We start from the raw sequence: 23,602 nt of genomic DNA, 5'->3' as shown, positions 1-23,602 counted from the left end.
GCTGCTAGTTGTACAGACTTATGTGTTCCGTGTATTTTGAGCAGAAACAGAGGTGTAAAATGTAGCGATGAACTTAAAAGAAGATTCTACTGAGATGCTATTGCCTGATATTAGTGAAAGCAAGGAGAAACTCTGCAAACCAAACTCAAATTAAAAGAAAGTACAGTCAGGGCTACCCTGTTATCTCATGACTGTTCTGTTCGACACACCGTGACAGATCAGTCATCCAAAAGCTCTCTTATCACAATACTCTATGGTTTCACAAAGAACTTAATACAATTAACAATAATTGATCCATTATAACAGCCAATACAAAAAGGTTGTAATTTTATAAAATCAGAAATACCTCTATAGCAGATTGGCAATGTTATCTTGACAACTGCTGCTGAACAACCATCATATTGTTCACTTCTTCTCAAATGGTTTCTAAATAGATTTTTGTTAAAAAACAAAAACAACTAAGACAATATATATTGGTTTTGAAGTAGTCCATTACTGATAGTTTTTTTTTAAATGTGTTCCTGAGATGTGAGTGTTTCTGGCGAGGCCAGCATTTATTGCCCATCCCTAATTGCCCTTGAGCAGGTGGAGGTGAGCCACCTACAAGTGAGTTACTTGCTGGGCTGTTTCAGGGGGTAGTTAAGCGTCAACCACATTGGTCTGGGTCTGGAGTCACACGTAGGCCATACTGGGTAAGGACGGAAGATTTCCATCCCTGAAGGATATTGGTGAACCAGATAGGTTTTTATAACATATCTGGTAGTTTCATAATCATTATTAATTCAGATTAATTAATGAACTAATTAAATTCAAATTCCTGCAGCTGCCATGCTTTGAACTCATGTGAATTAGTCCGGGCCTCGTTACCGCTATTCTACCATCCCCCTTATAGAGGGAGCTTTGGCTTGATTCAGATTTGAATCTATGTTGCTGTGACCACAGGGCAGAGTACTAACCAGAATACGGTCACAGCACCACTAAATCAGCTGTAATAAGAGCACAGCTGTAAATTACTTAACTGTGGCATTGTATAAGCTATAATGACGTTGTGTACATCGAGCAAGCCACATTCGCATGAACATGCCTGCTAAAAGTGGTAGGGATTGTAGATCATCACTGATCTGTACCTTAACTCCATTTCTCCACTTGTTCTCTATCTCCCTTGATACCCATACCCAATAAAAATTTGTCGATCTGTGTCTGAAGATTTCAATTGACCCAGCAACCATATCCTTTTGGGCTGTGGGGAGATGTGGGGTTGTGGGGGAGCAGGTGAATGGGTACAGAGTTCCAGATTTCCTCCACCCTTTAGGTGAAAAAGTGCTTCCTAATTTCACTCTAATTTTAAAATTATGCTCCCTTGTTCTGGATTAACCCACCAAAGGATATAGCTTCTTTGCGTAGGATTTTCCCATGGACTTCGGGATCTCGGCATCAGGACTAAATGGGGGTCCAGAGCCCACACTTTCCAGGAGCCAGACCAGTGCCGCTATCTTCCTGGAGGAATCCCTTCCTAATCGCCGCCTTCCTGCTTGCTGTCCTGTTAAAGACGGCGGGCGGGCTCCTGATGCAGCCAGCCCAATCACAGGGTTGGCAGCTGTAGAGCCTCTTCAGCCCCACTGGGAGAGGTGGGCATTTTTGAGACAGATAGGAGATTGGAAAGGTGCCTTAAAATGGAGGCACCCTCAGAGACATAAAAATAATTAATTTTTTTGTGGGGGAAGGCAGAAGGCCCCTCAGATTGGAGGGGAAACCCCCTCCAGTTGGATTGTTGATGCTGTGGGGGATGCTTTTCCTGCCCATGGCTTCCTCTTTGGGGATGGAGCCTCCGTATTCGATAGCCTCCTGGACTACTGCAGGAAGACTGCCTCCGTGGAGCAGATGACCCACATGGCAGGGCCACTCTGCATGCTGCAAAAGTACCCGTAATTGGGGCCTTAACTATTTAAATTGCCAGCCCACCTCCATGCAACGGGCAGGCGATCTACTTCCCAGGCAACAGGAATGCGCGGGGGAGTCATCCTGGCACAGCTCCCCCTATTTTTTCAGCCCCATCCTACCACCACCAGGCCTGGAAAATTCAGCCCTTTGGAATTCCCCTATCAAATTCCTTTATCATTTTAAAGACCATGATTAGATCACCTCTCAGCTGTCTAAATTTAAGGGAATATCAATCAAATTTATGCCACCTCATAATTTAACCATTTAAGCCCTGTCATCATTTTGGTTAATCTGCACAGTATCCTTACCAAGTCGAATATCCTGAGGTTTGGTGCCCAAAACTGAATGCAGAACTCCACATAGGCTCCTTACTTTTCTATTCCAGCCTTCTTGAAATTAAAGCCAACGTTCCATTGGCCTTTTTGATTACTTTTTGAAACTGTGTTCTTGGACACCTAAATCCCTTTGACCCTGCATAAATTCTAGTCTCTCACTATTAAGAAAATATTCCAATTTGTCTTCCTTGGGTCCGTAGTAGGTGACTTGTCTCTATCCCTTTCTAATTCCCTGCTCTCATTTATACAAATTAACTGCTCAATTTAACTGCCCAGACACCCAGTTTCCACTGATTATGTATAGTTAAAATCAATTCCTGACACTTCTATCTGAAGTACGTTTCTGATAATTTTTATGAATGATTGCAAGATTGGCCATTCAAAAATGACTTTATTTACAAACGTTGTCCCCTTACTCAGTTTTCAAGAAATGCAAAACCTGCTGACAGAATTTTATCAGTTGAATGTAAAAATAAATCTGTGTTAAAATGGCCACGTGTATGTTACCATTTCATTGAAGTATAAAATGGAATGCTTTTTTATATAGAGTAATGGTATTTAACATTAACATCTCACACTGAAGAGTGTCTGCAGAGACTCATTGGCAGGATTGCAGCTGCCTGCAATGAATTTGGCCTAACCTCAAGAAAATGAACATCATGGGACAGGACGTCAGAAATGCTCCATCCATCAATATCGGTGACCACGCTCTGCAAGTGGTTCAAGAGTTCACCTACCTAGGCTCAACTATCACCAGTAACCTGTCTCTCGATGCAGAAATCAACAAGCGCATGGGAAAGGTGTCCGCTGCTATGTCCAGACTGGCCAAGAGAGTGTTGGAAAATGGCGCACTGACACAGAACACAAAAGTCCGAGTGTATTAAGCCTGTGTCCTCAGTACCTTGCTGTACGGCAGCGAGGCCTGGACAATGTATGTCAGCCAAGAGCGACGTCTCAATTCATTCCATCTTCACTGCCTCCGGAGAATCCTTGGCATCAGGTGGCAGGACCATATCTCCAACACAGAAGTTCTCGAGGTGGCCAGCATCCCCAGCATATACACCCTACTGAGCCAGCGGCGCTTGAGATGGCTTGGCCATGTGAGCTGCATGGAATGTGGCGGGATCCCCAAGGACACATTGTACAGCGAGCTCGTCACTGGTATCAGACCCACCGGCCGTCCATGTCTCCGCTTTAAAGACGTCTGCAAACACGACCTGAAGTCCTGTGACATTGATCACAAGTCGCGGGAGTCAGTTGCCAGTGTTCGGCAGAGCTGGCGGGCAGCCATAAAGGCTGGACTAAAGTGTGGCAAGTCGAAGAGACTTAGCAGTTGGCAGGAAAAAAGGCAGAAGCGCAAGGGGAGAGCCAACTGTGTAACAGCCCCGACAACCAATTTTATCTGCAGCACCTGTGGAAGAGTCTGTCACTCTAGAATTGGCCTTAATAGCCACTCCAGGCGCTGCTTCACAAACACTGACCACCTCCAGGCGCATACCCATTGTCTCTCGAGACAAGGAGGCCAAAGGAGAATGGTATTTATGCTATGAAAGAAGAACAGTATTTATTTATTTTCCAAGAACCAGTCAAAAAAACTTAATTCAATGTCTCTGCATAAATCTGTTGTGATGCATAAACCAGTACTGCCAGATTCAGAACCTCCAACTCAATGCTGTCAAACCTGTGCACTCAACCCTCCAGTGCTGATACAGGAAACCCCAGTGAGCCAAATCCCACATTCCATCCTTGCTAATGCACCAAGTGCATGGTTTTATTTCACTTCCCATGTTTCACCTCGGCATCACATATTCTTGTATTTAGATGTCTTTTAATCAAATTCAAAGAGAGAAAGTGAAAAACAAAGAGGGTGGGGGTGGGGGTGGGGGTGGGGGGAAGTAGAGAGATCACGACAGGCAGAAAGTATTTTTTGTTCACAAACTAAATCATTGGAGAACAGCTTTATTATAATATGACTTTCATTGTATGGCATACCTGACATTCTAAAATAATAAATCCTTCTGCTTATCATCAGTAATGCCATGGGAGAACATCAGAACAGAATGAAAATGTTCATCAGTTAAGTGACCCTTAACAAGCATGACTTCTACTTCTCTTCATAGTGAGCTGGGCATTATTCCCAATCAGTTGAGAAAGGTGTCTAGGGCTGTTTTGCTGTCTTCACCTGGTCTTATTGTAACAGGGTTTAATTTTAAACACAGTGTAATTTTGAGCTCCCCCTTTGTGAATCCTTGTTCACAGCTTTCCAATTATAAGGCAAAGAAATTAGGACAAACAGGCTTTCTTCAGTTTAAAGGAGAAAAGTGAAATTTATTAAACCTTAAACTTAAACTCTAATACGGTTAACGCCTAAGGATATACAACGCGCCCGGGCGATACACACATGCAGATAGGGACAGAAAAGAGGAGACGAAAATATAAGTTCAAAGGTTTGAGGCAGTCTCTGAAGGGGGTTTCTGGTTACTGTTTCTGTGGTTGCAGCTCGCTGTAGAGTCTTTAATTGTAGGTAGCTCTTACTTTTCGTTGGGAGCCAGTATTCTTCTTCAACCTTGTTCAACGTGGGAGACTTTTCTGTCTTTGAGGTTCCCATGTCTTCAATGGTTTCCAAAGCTGGTGTGAGCAAGATGAGAGCAGACAGAAGAGAGATGTTCTCAAACCAGGAGCTTTCTGATTTCAAACACGGTTTTCTCCAATTTAAAACTCTCAGTTCCAACCTCTGTAAAAGGCAGTTAGTCATGTGACTAAAACTGGTCTGACCACTTCTTACGTGTATTGGGGAAGCAACGACTGGGTCTCCATTGTTCCAACACTGTTGGTTACTATGCAAATGTCTTTCCAGTCAGGGGCTTACAATTTTAAGTGTTACTGTTCATGTGGCGAAATAATGTGTGCCTCAGTCTTGGCAGGTGGGGGCTTGCCTGACAGACTGGATGAAATTCTTGTAGAAGAGTGATTTAAAATTTTTCCATAGCAACAGCTTTTAGAAGAACATCTCTTCCGAGGCCTCAAGACTTTATGTTTTTTAATCCCTTTGTTGAAAAAAATCGTGATATCTGGACTTATCTTTGGTGTGCTGTTAGACCAAATCAAACAATACCTCTCTCAGCCTTCCTATTAATGTAGGGGATTGTAAAAATCATTTATATCTTTTTTCATTTTATGTAACAAACTAACAATAATTCAATCTTAAGCAAATTAAACAGACTTCACCAAAAGGAATTGTCTGCTCAGATACCAAAAAGAATTGCATGTATTGGAAATATGAATTTGTTAGTTAACCGGATGATCCTGCAACCCATCATGATCATTGAATGAGATAAAAGAATTCTTTGTGATGGAAAATACCTCTATTTAACTCAGATATCATCTGAAATCTAAATCAATGAACCAATCTGCTCTAACATCAAATACATCATTTGAAAGTTCAAGACAAAGTAATAATCAACAAAATTTTGTTATGACGAGGAACATGACTTTGAGGGAAAATTGTGAAGATTGAAAAGGAAGGAAAAATTAACTATCTCCTTGTCAGTCAAAATGCATTCCTCTGGAGACTCTGCCTGGCAATATCTCCATCTTTGTGAACTGTCGTTAACTTGTACAGGGAGCAAAATCCTTCCTAGTTCTGTCTATGGATCTCAACACAAGCCATTAACCTGTCAGGACTGAGTCATCTGTGACTTATCTCTACTTTTTTTTGCTGTTTCTGCTTCTTTCTTTATTCACTTTTTTAGAATTGCTAAATCTTTTTAGAAATGATTGAAGTTTCTTTGGTTTCTTCTATCGTTTCTTCCAGTTGACTTTGTTCTACAATCTCTCTTAACCATGCGTTTCACTAACTCGCACCATACTTTGTCGCTCAGTTCTGCAGATTTCTGCAGTTCCTTTGTCCCTCTTAACTTTGAATGTCCCTGCACCTCCTACTTCGAGGCTTGACTTTAAAAGTTGCTATGACCCTCTTTGCTTTGTAGGTTTGGCCACCATCCGCCACTCATCCTGATATGGTTTTGTAGGGGGAGATGGTGGTGTAGTGGTAATGTCACTGAACTAGTAATCCAGAGGTCCAGGCTAATGCCATGACTACCTGGGTTCAAATTCCACAATGGCAACTGGTGGAATTTAAATTTATTAATTAACATAAAAAATCTGGAATTAAAAGCTAGTCTCAGTAATTGTGCCATGAAACTATCATCGATTGTCACAAAAACCCATCCAGTTCACTCACATTCTTTAGGGAAATAAGTTTGCTGTCCTTACCTGGTCTGGTCTACATGTGACTCCAGCCCCACAGCAATGTGGTTGACACTTAACTGCACTCTGAAATGGCCTAGCAAGTTACTAAGTTGTCAAGGGCAATTAGGGATGGGCAACAAATGTTGGTCTTGCTAGTGACACCTACAGCCCATGGAAGAATAAAAAAAGGTCTATTACCTCTTGTCTTGTCATAAATTTTAATATTCCCTTGGTTTTCTACCTCAGGCTGTTAAAAGAAGCCAGGGAGGAAATAGCGGACAGTCTGTCCATCATTTTCCAGTCCACACTGGATACAGGTATGGTTCCGGAATATTAGAGGACTGCTACCATTGTACCTTTGTTTTAAAAAGGGAGCGAGGGATAGACCAAATAATTACAGGTCAGTCAGCCTAACCTCAGTAGTGGGTGTCATGTGTTCTTTGTGTTATCTTAAGCAACACAATGAGGTACATGGATTCCAGTTCCGGGAAGATCTCTAAAAGGTTTATTAACAGCTAAACTAGTATATAAAATACAGAGCAAACTATGTACAGAACCTTTGCCTCAGGTGATACAGTTGCGGAGTGACTATGGCTTCCAGTCACATGACTACATCCTGGTACTTATCTCATTAGTATACTGAGTTCTTATATGAACATCACTCTCAAGGCGATCATACAACATCCCCTTTCTTTCCAAAGACAAGTCTTGTATGCTACAAGTAAAAACACATAAAATTGGATGATATCAAAATTAATTATACGGGATAGAGATTATAAAATTTACAAGTATAAGGATAGGGATTGTGACATTTACAAGTGCAGAAGCTTATAAGTCCATATATCGTTTCAGTGGTTTGACAACTCTTCCAGATCGTGTTATGTTTTAACCTTCTGGGGACATGGTTTTCACCCTTGGCTGTTTTTGGTTTGCAGACATGTTGTCAATGTGTTGGTTGTTGTCCTGTTGCTCCATCACACCCTCATCATCAGAGTGTGTTCTTTCAAGGCCGCTGTTTGCAATTGGAGTATTGCGCTCTTCTCTTAATTAGCTTTGATTCCTCCTCAACACTGCTCCACTAGATGTTGTAGGACCTGGGCTGACTGCATACTTTGGATACCTCTGTGGGTAACCATGTTCTCATTGTGGGGTGTATGACCCTGACCTTTTATCCTACGGTTGGCTGAGGTAGTTCCGCCCCTACATGTCAGTCATGCACCATCTTCATTCTTCCTTGTTTTTCAAGCAGTGTCTCCTGCATCTTGGAGAATTTGGACAGATGATGGCTTGGCAGAATCTTTTACACTTGTCTGCCAAACATGATCTCTGCTGGTGACAGTAAGCCCATATCTATAGGTGGAGCTCTGAGGTGTAACATGGCAACATGAAAATCTTGTTTCGTTGTCCTACACTTCAGGATAAGTGATTTAACTGTGCAAACCATTCGCTTGGTAAGACCATTAGATCTAAGGTAATGTGGTGAGAATGTCTAATGGTTTACGCCCCATTTGGCACACAAATACCTGAAAGGTCTGCGTGTGTACTGTGACCCATTGTCAGAAAGAATTTCTTCAGTTTGTTACAACCAGGTGAAAAAGTTGTCTAAGGATCTTTTACTGCCTTCACCTGGTCTTTTTGTAACAGGGTTTAATTTTTAAACACACTGTGTTTTGAGCTCCCCTTGGTGAATCCCTGTTCACCACTTTCCAATTATAAGGCAAAGAAATGAGCATAAACAGGCTTTCTTAGGTTTAAAGAAGAAAAATTAAATTTATTAAACCTTAAACTTAAACTCTAATTCGGTTAACATCTATGGATACAAGCACCAATGGATATGCACATGCAAATAGAGACAGAAAAGAGCAGAAGAAAAATAAAATGGAGAGGTTTGAGGCAATCTCTGAAGAGGGGTTTTGACTGTGCTTCGAACTTGCTGCAGTCCTTGCTTGTAGATAGTCTTGCTTTTCGTTGGGGCCCTGTATTCTTCTTAAACATTGATCACTGTAAGAGACTTTTCTCTCTTGGCTTTCATATTCCTTCAATCGTTTCCAAAGCTGGTGAGACAAGATGAGAGCAGACAAGAGAGAGGTGTTTTCCATCCAGGAGCAAACAGCTTTCTGCCTTTCAAACACTCTGTGGCAAGTTCAAATTCAAACAGCTCCAACCACCAGTTAGTCATGTGACTAAACTGGTCTGACCAGGTCTTCTGAGTATTGGGGAAACAGGGATTGGGTCCTTTCTTCCAACACTGTCTGCTAGCATGCAAAAAAAGTCTTTCCGGCGAGGGGCCTGGCAATTCCTTGTGATAGGTCCTCTTTTTTTCCCAGCAACATTTTAAAGTTTTTTAATATTCATGTGACAAAATAATGTGTGCCTCTTCTTGGCAGGTGGGGCCTGCATGACAAGGTGCACCGAAAAGACTGAATATGGCACTCTATGTATCTGTGACAACTGCGCTTGAAGTGTCTTTTACCTGTCTGACAATTGGAAATTTGGAGAAATAATCAGTGACTAATATAAAGTTATCTTCATTCACGGAAAATAGATTTTGGACCAAGGGACTGATGGAATCTCGTGACGGTGTAGTGGTTCTTTGTGTTGTTGTGGCTGGTGGCTCTGGCATGCCTCACACATCCTCATTAACCTTTCGATGTCACTGTTGATCCTGGCTACAGTGTCTTTTGCCAGTCGTCTTGTTTGCTCTATGCCCATATGGTCTTGGTGAAGTTGTGACAAGATGTCCCGTCGGAGAGCTTTGGGCAAAATCACTTCTTTTACCTTGAAAGTGACGCCTCTCGAGATACTGAGTTCATCTCTACAAGGCCAAAAGCACCTGAGAGTTTCTGGCATCTCTTTTACCATTTCTGGCCAATCTTCCATGATGACTCTCCACAGTGCCTTTAGTTGTGGGTCACTGGCTGTTTCTGATTGTAGTTGGTCACATTTGTGCTGACCAAAATGCAATAAATCTATTTTGAGCATATCTTCCACTTCGATGTCCATGCTGTCTGCTTGTCGATCCAGTGAAATTTCTTCGTTCTTGCTCGGGCTTGGCAATATACTCAACTTATTCGAGGTGACCATTTTGGTACCTGGTTTGTAGTAGACGTCGAAGTCGTACCCCTGTACTTTCACTAAGAGCTGCTGTGCTTATCAATGGTTTGTGCCAGATCATCTCCAGTGGTTTGTGGTCAGCTTCCACAGTGAATTGTTTGGTAAACAGTTAAGTGTGGAACCTTGTGATCCCAAACACCAGAACAAATGTTTCATACTCTTTGTTTGAGTAATTGGATTGTGCTGAGGATAAGCATTTGGACCAGAATGTAATTGGTTTGCCATCCTATAGGATGTACGCTCCTAGCCCTTTATATGAGGCGACTACTTCTGGGATTGTCTTCTTCCTTGGATCATAGTACTGTACGGTACAGGTTTCTGCTGACAGTGCTTGTTTGAGGGTGTCAAACATATGCTGATGGTCCTTCTGCTATACAAATGGTACATCTTTCTTTAAGAGCTCTCTCAGTGATGATACTTTGTCAACAAAATTTGGAATGTATGGTGCTAAGAAGTTGAAATATCCAACACATCTCTGTGGATCTTCCTTATCTTGTGGAGTAGGCATATGCCTTACATTTTCGACTTTGCCTGGGTCAGGATGAATTCCGCAACCTGAATAGATGGAGCCAAAGAAATTGATCTGACTTACATTCACCTGGCACTCCTTGCTGTTAAAAACGAGTACTTCCGACGAGCTACTGCCATCAGTGCATGAAAATTTTTAACATGCTCTTTTTGGTTTTGCCCACTACTGCAATATCATTCGCAACGCATATACATCCAGGCACGTTTTAAATAATTCAGTCCATATGCTGCTGAGACAGATATGACAGATAAGACAAAGGGTACTCTCTGGAAGCATCATCTTCCAAATGGTGTGTTGAAGGTGGTGACTTCCTGAGATTCCTTAGCTAGGTGTCCTGACCAATACCCATGTTTGGCATCCGACTTGGAGAAGAATTTGGCTCCTGTGAACTTGGGATTCAATTCCTCTAATGACGGAATCTTGTGGAGGCATCTATTTAGGGAAAGGTTTAGATGCCTTGGATCTAGACATACCCTGATTGCTCCATCCTTCTTTAGCATGCACGTAATTGAGCTGCACCAGTCTGTGTGATTATGCACACAATGGATGATGCCATTGCGTTCCATATCATCTAACTCGCTCTTAAGCTTTTCTTGTATGTGCACGCTGCACTTTCTGGAAGGGTCGATTGACAGAATTGCATCCTCTCTGTGGTGCAGTACGGCATTGTCTTTAAAATCTCCTATCGCGTTGAACCTTTCAAGCTACAGTTGTTGTCAGTCGTGAACTGACTCAATGTGGGTATCCTTGGTCTCTTCTGCTGCAATGGGAACTTGATGACCTCGCGGATAGTTATGATGTTGCGGTCCCTACACGCTGGTAGTCCTACCACTGCTGGTCTGCTCGTGTCTACCAGGTAAAATATTTTTGGTTTGCATGCCGACTTACCATAGCTGCATTGCATTGTTAGTGTACCACTGCACGGGATGGGTGACCCATTGTATGCAGATAACTTTGCATTTGTCGGTTGTATCATTGATTTCCAACAACTCCAGTACATCTCCTTCAGGATTTGGACTGGTAGGATATTTTCACTAGCTCCAGTGTCAGTCTTAATCCTGAGTGTATGTTTGCCAGCTTTCTTTGGGCACGTGATGTTAACAGTGGTGAAAGCTTCCAGTTGTTTGACTTCATCAACACAATGTGTCAGGTTCACAATGTGAAACGTCTGTTCGTTTTCTGGCTGAGAATCGCTCCACTCTGTGTCTTGTCTCAGGTCGCTGTGGACTTTGTGTATTGACTTGCGTTTATGCAACTCTCCTTGCTGCTGTTGCCCTGTTGCTGCACCTATCGTCTGTTTGTTTGTGTCCTGCTATAACTTCTGGCCGTGCCTTTGGAGTCAGATTTATTGCCTACGCGGGCCCAGGGTCCTTTTGCACCTTATGCCTTGCATGGGTCTTGAAATGCAGGACAACTTCATGGTGAGTGGGATAAAGCACACATACCACGCAGCTTGCTTGCTCTTTTTGACTTGGTTATCATGCCAATACCGTTGGCTGCACCTAGTGCTTGCAGATGCTGTTGTCCAGCTACATTGGCTTCATATTTCCTGCCATCTTCTAGCAGCATCGATGCTGTAACCTTTCTTTTTCTCCAAGAGGTCCTTCTGAAATGCTTCGATAGGTGTTGAGGCAATCACCAGCTCCATTAGTCGCTCTGACAGCTCAGTTTCTGAAAGATCACACTCATTGCCTTACTACGGCATCTACTGATGAACTGGTCTTTTGATTCCTGTGGCTGTTGCCTGTAGGATATCAATTCCAGGCGATGAACTCTAAAATTCACTAATCGGAGCTGATCTTCTAACACTTCCCAGATTTTTGCAGGATCTTTCTGGTCCTCTTCTGATAAGCCAGAGGTATTGATTCCGTATAACCCCTCATTTCCAACTGCTATCACAAGAACACAAGAAATAGGAGCAGAAGTAAACCATATGGCCCATCGAGCCTGCTGCGCCATTCAATACAACCATGGCTGATCTTGGGCTTCAATTCCACAAAATGCCTGCTCCTCATATCCGTTGATTCCCTGCAAAACCAAAAATCTCCCTATCCCAACCTTAAATTTATTCAATATTTTACAGCTTGCTTCTATCGTTCTACAATCACTTGGTCAGTGAAGCATAACTGCATTTTTTGTTTGAAAACTTTGAAGTCGGATAGGATATCAATGGCCTTCTAGTTCATGCTGGGAAATTTGTTATCCATCTCTCTGCTGTTATTTTGCTTTTTGGTCTTTATTTAATTTTGTTCTTTGTATCTGCTTTGACGGAGTGTAACAGGTGCTTGACAGAGTTCTCGGTTTATTTTGCTTTCAGCACTTCAGCTTGTATGTTTACATAGTTATTTGATAAGCAATTCAAGTGTTTTCCTTTTTGCTTTTGTTTGCTAGAGTTTATTTATCTTCTTTATGCTTGACTGGTTTAATAATTTTTTCAGCTTGACTGCTTTAATGGAGACTCTGCAACGTTTGGGGTTTTCCATGCATTTTTTCCTCTCTGGCTCACATGGGGCCTTAAGAAAACAAAGTGACTCCTGACGATGCAGCCCCGCCCCCCCCCCTGCTGACATCATCAGAGTGCTCCCAGTTTCGCACATGTGCAGAACAGACGTTGGCTGCCAGTATGGCACTTTGCATGCACAGCCTACGTCAGCACCCGGCTTGCCGTGCAAATTAGTCATTCGTCACTCGTCACTGCTGGCCTCGCCACCTCATCTCACTCGGCTCCCTCCCAATTCTGGTTCTCGGTACTGGTCCCCGCGCTCCCTCCCGCTTCTGGTCTCCCTGCTCCATCCCGCTTCTGGTTCCCAGTACTGGTCCCTGCGTTCCCTCCAGCTTCTGGTTCCCGGTACTGGTCCCCACTCCCTCCCGCGATCACAGACTTTTTTTCCTGCATGGGAGAAGCGGGGAAGAGAGAGAGTGACAAAATAGGGAGGAAAGGGAGACTGCGAGCGGGTGAGCGAGCGGCCGAGGGGGAAGAAGGGGCAAGGCCACAGATTCTGTTGAAGTGCACACATAATCCCGCACTTGCAGCTATCCTGGAGCTCAGGTCTAAACACAAAGCTCACTGAAGTGATGCTGGCTCAAATTGTTGAATTAGCTCTTATTACAACACAGAAGCAGCTCTCTGCCAGCGTTCATGCTGAACATGAGCTCCCAGGATTTATCTGCTCTAACTTCCAAAATGTTAGAAATCTCTTGTTAAAATGTTCACTGGTTTAAAATTCGGGTTTGTGTCCTGAAATAATCATCAATAAAATTCATGAAACAACCTGTTGCGGGGACCAGAAGTGGCCATTTTCGTTTCATTTGTTTTCGTTTTTGTGATAAATTGAGCAGCTCCATCTTTGCTATTGGCAGCTGCCAAAACGTCAGAGTCAGCGATGTTTCAGTGCATGAGGCTGCATTTGCACATATGCAAGTACTGTGCCACCTAGTGGTTGCGTTGTCAGCAAACGCAGCCTTAAGAAAATGAATTTTTTTAAAAACTCCTCAAAGGCTTTTTTTTTTACTGGGATTACTTGATATTCGAGACAATGACTCACCAGATCACTTCGCCCTCAGCCATACCTTCGTTCTATGTGCTCAGCCTTCTAAGGTATGTAGTTTTCTTTCACTGTTTTCAGGTCCTTGTTTTAAAGTTTCTTCACTTGTTGCTTCATATTTTCTCTTCTGTTGTCTATTGCTTTTAGATTTTGTTTCCTGTTTTACCAGTGGTCTTCAAGGTTATATCTTGTCTTTTCACCACAGCTTCCACCATGTCATTTGTTCTTTGTGTTAGCTAAACCAACACAATGAGGTACGTGGGTTCCAGTTCCGTGAAGATCTCTAAAATGTTTATTAACAGCTAAACTAATATAGACAATACAGAACAAACTGTGCACAGAACTTTTATCTAGGGTGTTACAGTTGCAGAGTGACTATGGCTTCTAGTCACATGACTCCATCTTGGTACTTAGCTCATTAGCATACTGCATTCTTAAAAGGATATCACTCTTAAGGCGATCATACAACAATGGGCAAATTATTGGAATCAATTCTGAGAACAGGATAAACTGTCACTTAGAAGGGCACAGATTAATCAAGGATAGTCAGCATGGATTTGTTAAGGGAAGAACTTGTTTGTTTAACTTGATTGAATTTTTTGAAGAATTAACAAGGAGGATTGATGAGGGTGGTGCAGTTAATGTGGCCTACATGGATTTTAGTAAGGCTTTTGACAAGGTCCCACATGGCAGACTGGTTAAAAAAATAAAAACCCATGGAATCCATGGAAATGTAGCAAGCTGGATACAAAATTGGATCAGTGGCAGGAAACAAAGGGTAATTGTTGACAGGTGTTTTTGTGACTGGAAGGCTGTTTCCAGTGGCGTTCGCAAAGCTCAGTACTAGGTTCCCTAATTTTTGTGGTATATATTAACGATTTGGACATAAATGTAGGAGGCAGAATCAAGAAATTTGCAGACAACACAAAAATTGGCCGTGTGGTTGATAGCAAGGAGAATAGCTGTAGACTGCAGAAAGATATCAATGGACTGGTCAGGTGGGCAGAAAAGTGGCAAATGGAATTCAACCTGGAGAAGTGTGAGGTGATGCATTTGGAGAGGTCAAACAAGACAAAGGAATACATGATTAATGGGAAAATACTGAGAGGTGTAGAGGAAGTGAGGGACCTTGGAGTGAATGTCTACAGATCCCTGAAGGTAGCAGGACAGGTCGGCAATGTGGTTAAGAAGGCATATGGAATCCTTTCCTTTATGAGTAGAGGTATAGAATATAAGAGCAGGGAGGTTATGCTGGAACTGTATATATCATTAGTTAGATCACAACTTGAGTACTGTGTGCAGTTCCGGTCACCTCATTACAGAAAGGATGTAATTGCACTGGAGAGGACACAAAGGAGATTTACGAGGATGTTGCCAGGACTGGAAAAATGCAGCTATGAGGACAGATTGGATAGGGTGGGGTTGTTCGCCTTGGAAGAGATTTGATTGAAATGCACAAAATTGTGAGGGGCCTGGATTGTGTGGATGTGAAGGGCCTATTTACCTTAGCAGAGAGGTCAGTGACTAGGGGCATAGCTTTAAAGTGAATGATAGAAAGATTAGAGGGGAGATAAGGAAACATTTTTTCACCCAGAGGGTGTTGGGGGTCTGGACTCACTGCCTGCAAGGGTAGTAGAGGCAGAAACCCTCAACTCATTTAAAAGGTGTCTGGATATGCACCTCAAGTAATGTAACCTGCAGGGCTACAGACCAAATGCTGGAACTTGGAATTAGGCTGAGTGGCTCGTTTTTCGGCCAGCACAAGCACGATGGGCCAGGTGGCCTCTTTCTGTGCCGTAAAATTTCTATGGTTCTATGATTTTCTATGATTCCATCAATAGTTCTTCCAGTTCAAAGTAATTTACTGTGCAAAACTTTTCGCACTGTTTCTGAGACACATAGTAAGGTGCTATTTGGATGCAAGTTATTTCTTACTAACTGCATTAGCTTTACAGGCCTTCGGACTGGACATCCACTGAGTCCTGTTGCATTCCTTACCAGTAAATTTACTAGTGATCTAAAGAGCCATGCCAGATAGTGAATGGGGTGAATACATGTAAATCTCAGACACATGGCTTTTGTTAATATCTCAACACCATCATCCATGTTTTCCAGTTTAGCTTCAGTAAAAATACACACAGACAGTGGTTGATCTCTCATGGTGTTGCAAATGGGGAGTCAATACCTATTATAGCCTTGAAGTGACATGGTTTGACCAGCAAATGCAGATGCAATTCAATTGCAATTTTAAAGTAATTCATTCTGTCGTTATTTTCAATATTTCCATTATAAAAGCCTATGTCCACATTTAAAATGGAAACTGCCTATATATAGTTATGCTGTATTTACACCTCACTGCCATTAATGGACGTAAGAATTTATAAATGGAAAACTTGACAGGAAGCACATACAAATTTAAGATTTTAAAATATATTATAGATGGAAATATTATATTCATATTTCTATCCAGATATGTATATAATGGAATATTTGTCTACAGTGAATGACTGGATATAGATTTGAAAGTAATTTAAAAGAATACAGAGTTAGAAAGTACAGTTCCTCCTCTTCCCTTCCTGTATTTTAAAATCAGCTGCTATTGATTATTTGGCATTTATTTTCCTGTGCATTTTCACCTTTGTACTTCTTTACTCTAGAGTCTCAACACATTCAAATACACTCCTCCACACTCTTGCTAGATTGGATTTATTTGTGGATAAACTTAATTTCTAAAATATCCAGAAGTCATTTTTATCAAATGTAGGATCAGTTTGTATACATTTTTCACTGTGTAACGTGGCAGTCATTACTTATATCATGTACCATCTGACACAATGGTTTCTTAATAGATTAGCGTAAGGTTATCTAATTTATGATTGGACAGGTTAAGGTGATAAATATTGGGGAAGTATACAATACCACATCTATAACTCAAAAGGTAAATATTCCTTGTGTACATTTACCACCTATTGTCCTTTCTCCCAATGTAGATCAATCCCTCCATTTTAATTATCAGAATTGCCACTTTCCCTAGCATTGAAACAAAATACAGTTTTTGAAGAAATAGCCTGAAACAATGAAATCCTATGTCTAGATGGAGAGGAGAAACTGAAAACTTTTAAACAAAAGCAATTCCAAATGTAGTGAACACTCTCTCCTGCGTTCTTGTCCCTGCCTCTGTGGCAATGGAGAGGGAGCACGAGGTGTTTGCTGGCAAGCTTGAGGCCTGCTGCGACTAGTGGGCACCGCAGTAACCAAAGTGGGTAATAGTACTAAAAACAGAAAGTGCTGGAAATACTCGATAGGTCTGGCAGCATCCATGGAAAGAGAAGCAGAGTTAACATTTCAGGTCTGTGACCTTTATTTATTGGATAATAGTAATATTTTTATGTTTCCTTTGGTTTTGTGATTCTCTATTAGTTGCGGCCCTTTAAAAGGTGGGGGGGTATGTGACACTGGGAGTACCCAATATCTGCTTATTTCAGAATGGAGTGAACATCCAAAAGCGGGAAGAATCAAGTTGAACTATCGCGAGATTTTATTCTCTGCACCATTGGTGGTGGGAGGTGGGAGGACCGGAAGTGCAGTTCGACCCTGACCCAGCCCCTTCTCACAGTAACGACGTCACGTGCCGGTTGCGTGTGACGCACGCCGCCGAGCGTCGCGCCGCCTCTCGCGGTGGTTTGCGTGACATTTTGGTGTTGGTGCCACCAACATGGCGGACCTGAGAGAGGAGGATATCTGCGCCTCCAGATGTACTGGCTCACCGCACACGGTAGGTCTGGCAAGTCGGCCGCCTTCACTTTCCGAATCAATATCGCCATTCTATTATTTTTGGGAAAATAGAACAAGTATGAAGCCAACAAATGGGGATAGAGGGGAAGCGCATTGAGGCGAGTGGTCTGCTGGGGGGTCACTTGTCAGGCCATGCGAGACACAAACACACACATGCAAGGCCTTCTGTGTCGGAGAGAGGGAAAGCTGCAAAGCCCCCTCATTTAAGTTCGATTATGGTTTAATTGTATTATTTACTCCTGAGGTGTGCAGCGCTTTGCTGGCTGCAGCTTCTTGCAATTCAAAATATTGGGTAAGTGGCGGGAGGGTTCTTAGTCTTTTGTAGTTACGTTTTTGTATCGTTTAAATGACATAAGGTGGAACTTTGGGGTTTTAATATCGCGATAGTGACAGTGTAGCCCATCCTAAGTGGTCCTGCTTTTGTGTGTGTGAGGGAGAAGGATTTCTTGGACACAGCGCATTGTTTTGAAATCTAAAAATCTATACAATGCCCATTCACTTTACAGTTAATTCATGATATTTGTAAAGGTGCGTGTATAATTGGATCAAAACTTTTGAACAAAGAGGATGACTTTTGTCTGTATCACATTTATTTTTTTTTTGCCGAAACTTTGAATGTTTTTATGAGATAGTTGAAAGGCACTGAACTTGAGAGCGTTTTTGTGTATTAATTGCGGGAAATCCACACTCAGATACGAGCACTCTGGATTTGTGGTGATAGTTTGAATAAATACTATCGTTGCAATTTGTGGTTTTCAATAATTTCAATGTGTCCCAAAAGGGGACTTTTTTTCCCTACAATATCAAAGCTGTACTTTTCCTATAATCTTCCCTTGTAGAAAGGTGGAACTCAAGGATTAACAGTTATGCTATGTATAATCGTTTTACTGGATTAAACAATCTATGCTACTGTTCTCTCCAAAATGGCATGTGAAATAGAAATAAGGTTTTAGAGATAAATTTAATGTTACTTTTGCAAATGTAATTGCAACATATGCAAAGCCTAAATAAGTTTGTGTAAGTGGGAAACTTAATAGATTCAGTTCAATATTTGTTTTCAATAATTATTCAATTCACAAGTAGCCAGATAAGCAGGTCGATTCACCAAAATGTAACCAAGCACACAATTAGCTTGTTCATATGGTAAGAAATTTGAATTGATGTGGTCACTAGCAATTTCAATTGATGAAGCAAGTTTTTTTCTAGAATCAAAAACCCCTTGTAGAAAGAAGTGAGCGCTTTTGATTTCTTGAGCAGAAACTACTGCTTAAAATTAAATGTACTGTAATTGTGCACACTTTGTAATTTTTAATGTAAACTGTATATTTGAGTCCAAAATGAAAAGTTTAAATAATTTGTTCATAGCCTATGAGTAATGGAAAGGAATTGCATTTATATAGTGCCTCTCATGACCTCAGGACATCCCATTGCACTTTACAGCCAATTAAGAACATTTTCAAGTGTAGTCACTGCTGTAGGAAATGCGGCAACCAATGTACAGCACAGCAAGGTTCCATGAACAGCAATGTGATCATATCTGTTTCAATGTTGATTGAAGAATAACTGTTAGCCAGGCCACCAGGAGAACTCCCCTACTCCTCTTCGAAAAGTGTCCCTGGATGTTTAACTCCCACCTGACAGCAAATAGAGCTTAGGTTTAACGTCTCATCTGAAAGGTTGTCCCGAAATGCCATCGTAAATTATGCGCTTAACTTTATGGAGTGGGGCTTGGACCCACAGAGGCAAGAGTGCTACCACTGATCTTCGGTTGATACCTGTATACTCTGATCAGCGGACAAGAAGTGTGCTTGTTGTGAGATGAAACGATTTACAAGGTAACAAGGCTAGACAACAACATTCATGAACACGCTTAATGTGAGCTAATTTTTGGCTTTGATGAGTCTGGAAAGCAAAGCAACTCACTAATTTGCAAAAGACAACCATTTCTTTTGCTCTTTCATTTCTGAACTTCTCTCTTTTTCTCTTTATGCATTCCCAATAATTTGATTTAATATATTGCAGCTCTTAGACATTTAGAAAACTTACAGCACAGAAAGAGGCCATTTGGCCTATTGTCTCTGTGCCTGCTGAAAAAGAGCTAACCAGTCTAATCCCACTTTCCAGCTCGTGGCCCATAGCCCTGCAGGTTATGACACTTCAAGTGCTTATCCAAGTATTTTTTAAATGCGCTGAGGGTTTCTGCCTCTACCACCCTTTCAGTCAGTGAGTTCCAGACTCTGACCACCCTCTGGGTGAAAATATTTCTCCTCAACTGCCCTCAAATCCTTCTACCAATTACTTTAAATCTGTGCCGTCTGGTTATTGACCCCTCTGCTAAGGTTTTGGGTGTTCCTTGAACCTCTGCTGCTATGGATTGTACACAAAGACTGACCACTCCAGATGAGATCACGAACATAGCAATGTGGGTTCTCCATTGAATACTGAGAATAGATAGTACATTGAGATGGTAACTGTACAGGTGTTGCTTCAAGACTGCTAAACACTCAATCACATGGTGTTTTACATCACAGCTCTTACAAGACTAACATGATCTTGTAGCCATACCTCTTAAAGGTGTACACACAACATCCCCCTTTTCCCAAAAGGAAAGGAAAAGAAACATTTTTACAAATTTTCACATCTCTTTAGGAAAGTAGAAGTTAACGATATACATGTACAGAAAAGTATTGAGATAATAGAAAAGAAACAAGAATATGCAAGAACATCAATTGTGAAAGCATAAAGGTGGTTTGATAACTCTGCCAGATTTCAAAACAGGGTAGCAGTTCTTGGATATTGGAACTGATTGTGAATTTGATTTCATGGAAGAAGATTGTGTAGACTCTGAGATGTGATCTTGTGCGAGTTGCATTGGAGTCTTCTATGGACTTGGGATTACGAATAGCTCTGATTTGACCTCGACTATGAGGCATTGTAGTGTCAGTAGTTGTAGTTACTTTGTAAGAACGTGGTTCTGGTCGAACTTTGGAGACTTGTAGCACTGCATGTACCAGTGATAGGATTTTGCCTGGTAACTTGCTGACCAATGGCTAATTTGAGAAGTTCACTCCCAGCGTGATTGTTGTGGATTTCTCTAATTTTCCTGCATTGTTCTGGAAGAACTTCTCTAACTTCATGCACTGGATACAGTTCGACTGGTGGCGCTGTATGCCAGATGTAACAGGCTGTGCCTCCTCTTCATACTCACCCTTAGGAATCTTGAAACCACTCGACGCACATTAGTTGAAATGAGCTTTTATCTTCTGACCACAATATGCGCAGAATTGGAAAACCTGGGAAACCACGATCTGCATTGCAATCTTTTCTTGCACCTTCTAGTCGACGGTGGACTGGAGGGATATAGTGCTTTGGGTTGCCCAATGCTGTGAATGTTTATCAAGGTTAAGTCACTGCACGTTTGCAGTCCAGTGATAGCAGGTCCAGTTGTTTGAACAACATAGAAGAGTTGGGGTTTCCAATCCGAAAGGCACTCATCGTAATGGATTCGAGACATGGGATCGGGCACCCATTGTAAGCAGTTAGTTGAGTGTTGGTCAGAGTTATCTTGGCATGTCATTTACCCAGATACTGCGTATTAAGATGCATAGGGGTAAAATGTTTGCTTTGGTACCCGTGTCCACTTTTGTGTAGAGCAGATGTGGGCACTCTGTTCCTGGATGGGAAATACGAATGGATGCAAAAGCTTCTGGAGTAGTGGAGTAATTGAATCAATGGGTTCAGTAACATTGACGACACGGAATGACTGTTTCGCTCACTTACTTGTGCTTATACTCTGATCTTCGGGATCAGTAGTGCTAGTGTCACCCGAAACTTCGTGGATGAATCGATTTTATTGTGATGGAAAATTGTGAAGCTTGTCAGGAAGTGCAGGATTCTTTCCTGTCTGTCTTGGCTTTGTGACATTTTTGTTTCCAGTTACCTCTGACACAGCATACTTTGCATATGGAGTAAATTGTTGGACAGGCTTTAGGTGAATGTAAAAGCCTAGACCTTGTGCACGGTGACTTGGATTTGCAATCCCTTTTCAATGCACCTATGGTATTTATTACACATAGAGATTGAAGGCCTTGTTGACCCACAATGATGGGCTCAAATTTGTGACCATCCTTCAAAAGGTGTCAACTGTGTACTCTTTCGGTTTGTCCAAAAGATCCTTCTGGTAGAGTTCCATCAGTGTGGATACAATCACAAGTTCAGTGATGCGATCTGCCAGTTCAGACTCATTAAAATCACATTCTTGGCTGTTGTCTAAAAGACATGAATTTGAGTCGGTGTTCTCAACTTGAGCTTGAGATGTAATTGGTCTTCTCTTTGCAGGATCCTTCTGTTCTTTGTCATTAGACCAGATGTTTGAGATGATTTGCCAATGCAATGCATATCTTTATTGCTTGCTTCTGTGGATCATTAACAAGGTAGCAAAATAAAGCTTCACTCTCTGCTTGAAAAGAAGAAATTCTGAAAGGTTAGATGCTTTCCAATTAGTAGTGGGCAAAATTGTTGCCATGATTGCAATAACTGTTGCACCTACAGAAGAAAAGATAAGCTATGCAGGCAAATAATAGACTTGCAGTACTACCTCTGAACAGTCTTGGATAGTGTGGTGCTGTCTTCTGCAATGAAAAAGTAATTGCAGTTCCACTGGTGAACTGGTTGGAGGTTGTGATGCTGTCTCTTGCTGTGGAGACAGTTGTAGCACTAATCAAGCTTGGAGGTCATGGTGCTGTTGGCTAATTCGCTCACTTTTGGCTTGGCCCCACCCATGAAGGGCGGATTTGGCACAAAGAAAAATTGAGGGCCAAAACTTCATTGATTTTTCCCTCAAAAATAGCAATAGCTGCACCTGAAGCCACACTGAAAAACTTTGCCACATTCTGTGTCTTGGCAGTTGCCCGTTCCGCTGATCACTGATAGATCACAGAGCTCAACGTACCGAAAATATGCTGATTTTTGTTCTCGACACGATAGCCAGTTGCTGTGATTGTGCGGAATTGTCCGACACCTCGCAAGTGTGACGGGGGTCTGTTACCTCTGTACAGTGTTCAACCCACCCACACTCGTTCTTCAAGTTGCTCCTGATGTGAGAAACTGACCCTCAGAATCACAGTGTCAGTCGAGTCAACAAGAGTCTGAAGCCGCTTGACTTCACAGCCGGAGGTGAAAAGAAGTTTACCCAGTTGCTGCTGGCTGCACTGTTTCAAAAGTAAGAAGGCTTGAAGGGTTGGGGTGTTGGAGATCCAGATCGTTGCTGAGTAGACTTGAGAGAAAAAATGACTTGCAATGTGCTCTGATCTTCCAAGAGTGAAAGAAGTGTGCCCTCTTCAGAATAGTTCTTCTAAAAATGACTTTGGGTCTTCAGAAATCTCAGCGCTGTCAACTTGTATGTTCATGAACCTCTATGCTAAGATGGACTGTACACAAAGACTGATAACTCCAGATGGGATCAGTAGTGCAATATTGTGTGATCTTTATTGAATACTGAGAGCAGCAAGTATATTGAGATGTGAACTGCACAGATGTTTTTTCAAGACTGCTAAACATCAGAATCATGTGGTGTGTTACATCATAGCTCTTAGATGATGAACATGATCTTGAAGCCACACCTCTTAAAGGTGTACACGCACAATATAAAGGAAATAGGTACTTATTGACTCTATGTCCCTCAAAAATTTATACGCCTCCATTAAATCTTCCCTCAGCCTTCTCTGTTCCAGAGAAAACAATCCCAGCCTATCCAGTCTTTCCTCGTAGCTAAGATTCTCCCTTGTTGGCAACATCCTCGTAAATCTCTATTATCTCTTATGCAATCACAGCCTTCCTGTAATGCGATGGCCAGAATTGTAGACAGTACTCTGAGGCCTAATCAGTGTTTTGCACTGATTTTCTCTGCTAAAACCAGAGATCTGTGTTTTTCCTTTTCTTGTTTTACTGTCCTTCTTACTGAAAGATGTGCCATTCATAGGAGTATGATTCTAAGATCAGTGGTAGTCTTTAGTATTCACTTGAGTCATTACTCTTGTGTGAGCCTGGGCAGACTGTGCTGCTCATCCATAAGGGATCATGAACATGCACAA

At 41.9% G+C, this 23,602-nt stretch overlaps 1 protein-coding gene across 6 annotated transcripts in view; it reads left to right on the top strand.

Annotated features, from left to right (window-relative positions):
• Nucleotides 1–23,602, top strand: part of zmym4.1 (zinc finger MYM-type containing 4, tandem duplicate 1) — a 276,696-nt gene that overhangs the window by 114,606 nt on the left and 138,488 nt on the right. The window contains exon 1 of one of the 6 annotated variants that reach the window (XM_068011210.1): nucleotides 17,411–17,490. The exons of 4 other annotated variants lie outside the window; for them this stretch is intronic. In XM_068011210.1, coding sequence (XP_067867311.1) covers nucleotides 17,469–17,490 — 22 coding nt within the window. In that variant the 5' untranslated portion in view covers nucleotides 17,411–17,468. Of the gene's footprint in view, nucleotides 1–17,410; nucleotides 17,491–23,602 lie in introns of those variants that run through there. One more of the 6 variants, XM_068011209.1, reaches the window with a different exon arrangement.

This window comes from Heterodontus francisci, chromosome 31 (assembly GCF_036365525.1).
Source record: "Heterodontus francisci isolate sHetFra1 chromosome 31, sHetFra1.hap1, whole genome shotgun sequence".
Taxonomy (NCBI): Eukaryota; Metazoa; Chordata; class Chondrichthyes; order Heterodontiformes; family Heterodontidae; genus Heterodontus; species Heterodontus francisci.
The sequence above is the reverse complement of the archived record's forward strand: the minus strand, read 5'-3'. Positions and strand labels throughout refer to the sequence as shown.